We start from the raw sequence: 6,546 nt of genomic DNA on the forward strand, positions 1-6,546 counted from the left end.
ATGATGATGATGATGATGATGATGATGATGATGATTTATGCAGCTGAACTCCGTCTCTTGGAAATGAACTCAGGTTAATGTACTTACGAGATCCCGGGCCTCAAACACAGCCGTTCTTCTGGCTCTGATTTGTGCCTGCGGTACGTGGCTCTCACGAGCAGAAGATATCCAGAGGCTTGTGGTCTTTGATCAATGATATCTCGGACACATTATGAGCGTTCAGTAATTATCTATCACGCTCATCTCAATGATCGCGCCCTTTGCGCGTGAACCAAACAAACGCTACCCCCAACGCTCTTTCAAGGACGGCGTTATCGCCTCGGAGGATGACAGAAAATCTGCCTGACTATGGTCAGGAGTGATAGCAGCAGCTCGACCTTCATGTGGTCTGAGGAGCCCGTGACGGGAGACTGCAGTTATTCACAATTTGTGCAGATCTGGCAGCCGATCGCCGTGCCTGGAAACGTGTATCTGAGACATTGCCGGAGCCAACCAATCCTGTCGTAGGAGTAATCCGAAAAAATGCTGTTCTTCCCTCCAAATTCGTGTCAGACTTCGACCCGACAAAGGAGTTTGAAAGTGAATGCCGATAAAGTACGATGCTCGTGACTCATCTTCCATGATGAGGTCCACATGATCTCCCCTGCTCGTGGTTGGGGGCGCTGCAAAACACGGTCACATGAATTTCAATGGCTTCTTGTTTTCAGTTTCCATCGAGAATGTCTGTCTAGGCTTGGGCAACCTGACAGTATCCCAGCCCTCGTGCTTCCTTTGGGTGGCATGGCAGCCAGGCACCAAAAGGGTGTTACAGCTGAATGGGTTTTTTAGTTCGCTGAAAACATGCTACACCGTTTGTGACATTGAAGGATATGCGAAGAAACTGAAACAGACCACTACATGCTTCGAATGCGGTAAAAGGTTTATCGGATGTAGGGATGGGACTTAATGGTAAACAGACAAGACGTCTAGTGCACTGTAGACTTCGTAGTGCGAAATCTTCCCCATCATTTTGTTCAGGCGTGGCAGCTATGTGAACCGGTTGATAGTTTGGCTGTAGTCAACAACCATCCGGCGTTTGTGATTGACATTCTTGGTAACCAACACCTTCGCTCTCCAGGGACACGTTAATGACTCGACAATGCCTTCTTGCAATAAGCGATCAACTTCGACGCGAATGAATTCTTCATTACTCGGATGATGTCGTCTTGATTTGCTGGCAACAGGCTTGCAATCTGCAGATGAGTTGGCGAAAAGTGATGGTGATTTAATGTTCATTGCCGTTAGGCCGCGAATGGTGAGCGTATCACGATTCCCGCTGAAAGAAATTTCTATCTTTCCATGTAGACCTAGGAAATCGTGCCCGAGTAGAACGTCGGTGCAGAGGTCTGACATCACAAAGAGCTTCAGTTCATTGTACGATGTACTTCTGTATCGGACAGAAACCCAAGGGTAGCCGGCCGTTCGACAGGGTATTGATGTAGACGTTATTATGACGTCTGAGAATGTTGGGTAAATTTTCCGATTATGTAGTTTCACGACGTTGGAACTAATGAAGCTACAAGAACTTCCTGTATTGACCAAAGCACGGAGAGTGATGCCATTGGCTTCGATCGTTGTGATGGGACGCGCCAGACAGGTAGGTGCTGCTGCAACGAATAACGACGACAAAGTGGACCTCATCGTGCAATCTGTATTGAAATTGGTGGTATTTTTCGAACGGCATACGCGGTGGAAGTGACCATGTTTATCAAAAAGATTACAAACTGCTTCTAGAGCGGGGCATTTCGAGCGAGAATGTCCATCATAACCACAGAAATAACATGCTTTAACGAATTTTACAGAAGCAGTGGTCGAATTGACACGTATTTTGAGATCCTGTGAAATGGACGGAATCGTTGTGCAGGATATAGGTTCGTTACTAAACTATGATTGCTACTATTTGTGGGCCAACTCGAGGGATCTAACAAGCCTATATACCCGGTTCAGAGTTAGCGCTGTGCCAGAAGTCTTCACGAATGGGCGAGGACGCCAGATCATTACTTATAGCATCATGTACGCGTTCATCTTGAAATTCAGTTGCAGATACTGACTTAAACTCACAGGCTTTGGCTAATGATTTCAATTTTCGTACGAAATTATCAATATTCTGTCCGTACTCTTGCTTGTAGGTCTGTAGCAGGTATCGTGTGTATACAACGTTTTTAAGTGGTCCTATACTTTCCGTAACGTGTAGACCACAGATTCATGGTCGTTGTAATCAGCGAAGTGATCGTATACCAGCGGGTTCAAAAGTGGGTGAGAGTTTCAAGTTTGTCGGATTTAGAAGATTCGACAGTTTTCAGATAGGTGTCAAAGGTATGAAACCAGTGATTCCAACGTTTTGCTGCATCTGTGGAGTTTGGGTCAGCGTCCAAAAGCCGAGGTCGTAATTGCGGGTCCATTGTATTCTCAAACAAGTGAATTGAGACAGTGTCCGAGAACGAGTTGGAAGAGTGTTCAATTTATCGATGATAAACAGCGTCTTCTTTATCTAAGTACAAGCATAGAAGAGCTGAAATGTACCTACAAAGATTTACTGTAAATCCATAGAGCAATTATAATAATAAGCAGATACGAATCATGACACACGTTTAGGTGCCTTATCTCACCCTTGAAACCGTGCAGCAATGAAAACCCATTGCGGAAAGCTTCGTTTAGCTCGGTATGAATAAGTACGTCTGAAAATGGGCACTTTCCTGTCTCATGCAAACGCTCAAAATCACGCCGCCACACAATGAATCCATTTGGTAGCACTCCCAAGTTATACTGATTTTTTTTTTCATTTTTCCCGCACTCTCGGGGCTTCACCCCCATTCAGATGTAGGTAAATTGAAGTATTGCTTATGGCCTTTCTGGACATGCGCCATTATTTGAGGTTGTACATGAAGTGTACATCAACCTTAGTCGCATATGGCGCTACCTTGCGTTTGCCGGCGGATCTTTTTACTACCACTCCACCGAGAACGTCTGATCGTGCATCCCACCCAGCCACATGAGCTGTCTGCGTCATGCGTCCACACGGCCTCCAGCCACCGTCTTGTGTGTGACACCAGAATTGTTGTAAACCACGTATTCCTACGTTGTGGTGCATACTAACTCCCCATCCAGACATTTTATTCTATTGTCCATCAGGTATGACGTTCTTGAAAAGCGTTCGTAACTGACCGCGAAGTCTACCTAAAACTGATAGCGCTGACCCACCGAAATCAGCTCACCTGAAATATGCTAGTCTTTCACCCCCGATCCCCAGACCAGCATTCCGGTTACAGGGAGAATAGAGTCCCGATTGATACCCATCATCTCCCAACCACACCAAGTCTTATCGACCTTTAATATCCTCATCCCTTTATTTAGATTTTTTATGCGGCATGTGACGCATTTGTTTGTTGTTTTTACCACCCATTTTGTACAGATATTAGTCCCCTCCGGAATCTCACTTCCCAGTGCCTGTCGAACTCCAATTTTACATACTAGTGTGCCCAAACAAGGCCGTTGAAATCGAACGCCTTGCATGCTTGTTCCGTTTTTTGCCCATTCGGGTGCTCAGTTTCACCACGGATGCTGATGATCCTGGTCAGCAGTCAAGAAGACGTGGGAGACGCAGTTTGGTAGCACCAAGTGGGAAATTACCTGTCCTATTACAGGTCTTTCCCAGGATAGGTGGTCTCCGCGTGGCTGCCTGACGGTGTGTCCCATTGAAAAGTGACCAAATAGAGTAAATGATTGCAACAAATGCGCTCATTTGCAAATCAGTTTGGTTTTCATGGGAGACTCAAGTGAATCTCTCGTTTTAGAAAATATTCACACAGGCCGCCTCATGTTTCAGTTGGTACGATAAGAGTGAGAAACCGAGAAACCGATGGGTCAAGGATGAGACTAATCAGTATTCTTGCATAGTAAAAACAGCTCTAGTCAGTTGGTTGCCAGTCCTTTCGTCCCCCGACATAAAGACAACAAATGGATTGTGGATGACTACTAAGAATACAAAAGGCGTTGGATAAAACTATATGAAATTCAATTTTCGTTGAATGAACTCTGCCTCGACTTGCTGACGTTTGCCGACGCTTTGTTGTCTTCGGATATCCTCAACTAGAAAATCCACTTGCCTGCTTGCCTCTTTTCTAAAGCTGCTTGTTCGATGGCGATGACTGAGGGTTGTGACATCCTCTAATAAGTGACAGTTTGAGGGCTCAACTAACCGGAAACCTGTGAAACAAGACTGATTGAGTGAATACCCTGTGGTTTCTTGTTCACACTGGGCAAAAATCAAATGCTGTCGGCGTAGTCTATGAAGTCATGATGTCCACTGAGGGTGGTATTTTAACCCGTTATTCAGAGGCAGAACCTTACCGTGACGTGACGGTTTGCGCGCCTCCATGCCCTATTGAGCTATAGGGTAGGATATCCGTTTGACACCTAGGCAGCATGCCAGTTTGGTCGGTTCATAAAGGTCTGACAATCCGGGTAAGGGTTGATACTTCTGTAGTCTGGTTGTTAAGCCAAAAGCCGTAGTTAGTTAGATTAACCACTCTGTTATCTAGGTCTGGTGCCTTGTTGGCGTACAAACAGAGATAATTAAGCACAATTTTGCTTCTTGTGAGGCTTCCTCAGCCTGATCGCTGTTTGCAGCACACCGCAGGAGAGGTGGAGAAATACAAGCCACAGTTGACGCTTTCCCTTCCTCCCACTATTCTCTTGATATTATTTCGGCAGTTTCATCCTTTGAGACTGAAGACATCAGTTGTCTCCCATCAGTTCTACCACGAATCAATCTTCAAGACTCGGTGCCTCATTTTTCTGACTGTTTTTAGTTTTCATACTGAAGCAAGCAGAAAAACAGGCCGCGCTGGCTCACACATGAAAGTCGTTTGACAGTGATGCATTTCAGCGCAACAAAAGTTCAGGATCCGAGTAGAATCGTCAAGTTGACTGTTCGCTTGTTCTACATTTGATTTGGGCTGCGCTCCTCTAGCAATCCGGAGGTCGCTACGACAGGCTCTGCAGAAGACGGTATCGTTCTTATCTTCGAAGACGAAAAGAATACACAAATCGCTTAATCGGCCAAAGTTGTCGCGTTCTCTGAAATGCGCTTTGCACCCATTAAGTGTACAATCATGCCAGTGGATATTCAGCTACTTAGAGCACCACTTACAATTCAAGGCGAGATTCAAAGTCCCGCAACTTCTTACATATATTGGAAACTATTAATATGCATATACATTTGCAAGCATGGTTTTGGATGGTCCCTGCAAGTAGCAGACCTGATGCCCCCAGACCTCTGATAAGTGGGTATGTCACAATTCAAGAGTTGATGATCTTCCAACTTTATCCTATAGCACATGTATTCATTGTCTTTTGTCCTGCATAACTAATATTATGGTTAAACTACATCTGTCGTGTGCGCCTGTGTTACAACACGTTAGTGAATTCCCGCTCAGCTTGTATAGTGCGATTTTGCAGCAGCAGTCACTGCTTTCCAATTTTCTTTTCAGTTGGTTCCATTTTCCTGTTTTCCAGAACTTTCCGCGAAGTCTCCATGTTGAATCATTTGCTAACAACCTCGAATTCCAAGAATGGGGGCCCCCATCAAAGCAATGACAGTCACGAACTAGACTTTCTTCCGGGTCCTCTTCGAAATTTTTTGGGTCCCCGAAGTGACAAATCAACAACGGCACCGGATACCTCCACTACGACCGCAACACTGGAAGTTGAATCGCAAGGCATACTGTCTTCGTGGTTTACCCAATCTGATACTGACCCATTGATGCCAAAAGCATTCTCTCGGCGCCAGCGGCTTCTGGGTTTTGTTCTTTGTCTGCTGGCTGCTTCTTTTTGTCTTTGTCTGGCGATGGCATTTCTGCCACTAATTGGCACACCTTTCGGAATTAGAAAATATGTGCTGCTTCATACTGTGGGGAGCGTTTTGTTAATTGGTAGCTTTTCGTTTCTCTGGGGACCTTGGAATCATTTGAAAAGTATGTTTTCTCGGGAACGCTTGGCATTTACGCTGTGTTTCTTATTCAGCCTGTTTGCTGGCCTTTACGCAGTCCTCGTCTGGCACAGCGCTATGTGTGCTGGCCTTGCTCTATTAATACAGATTTCTCTTATATGTTGGCAAATCGTCGACAGTATACCAGGCGGACAAGCTGGTCTCAGGGCCATTGCCCGTGGTGGTTACTGGACTGTAAAAGGAGTTGCCAGAGGACTGCCTGTATAGCAAATATCTTCGTTTATCGTGAGCTATCTGCTGTGATCTCTATTTTCAGTCCGTATTCTTTTCACTTGGAATAACACTTTTTCAAGTTTCCCCTAATGTAACTACCATTACAAGTTCCCACTAATTTCACGTAACCCATGCACTCTTCTGAAACCCGCACAGGGCGCCCTAAGAAATAGGTCAAAAAAATTGCAATTCGCTCCATACATTATCCCTACATAGAAGATCCCATCAGATGTTCCCAAGAATGATGGTAGGGACTTGGGTGGTGTGCAGTGGATTTGCTCTGT

General features: G+C 45.3%; 1 protein-coding gene across 1 annotated transcript in view; it reads left to right on the top strand.

The window, feature by feature from the left end:
- T265_15767 (hypothetical protein) overlaps positions 1 to 6,013 on the top strand; it is a gene marked incomplete at both ends in the record, with an annotated part of 17,482 nt that extends 11,469 nt beyond the window's left edge. Inside the window, 2 exons of the mRNA XM_009179101.1 lie at positions 1,531 to 1,636; positions 5,532 to 6,013. Coding sequence (XP_009177365.1) covers positions 1,531 to 1,636; positions 5,532 to 6,013 — 588 coding nt within the window. The remainder of the gene's footprint in view (positions 1 to 1,530; positions 1,637 to 5,531) is intronic.
- Between the last annotated feature and the right edge of the window lie 533 nt (positions 6,014 to 6,546).

The sequence above is a fragment of the Opisthorchis viverrini genome, assembly GCF_000715545.1.
Source record: "Opisthorchis viverrini unplaced genomic scaffold opera_v5_870, whole genome shotgun sequence".
Lineage (NCBI taxonomy): Eukaryota > Metazoa > Platyhelminthes > Trematoda > Opisthorchiida > Opisthorchiidae > Opisthorchis > Opisthorchis viverrini.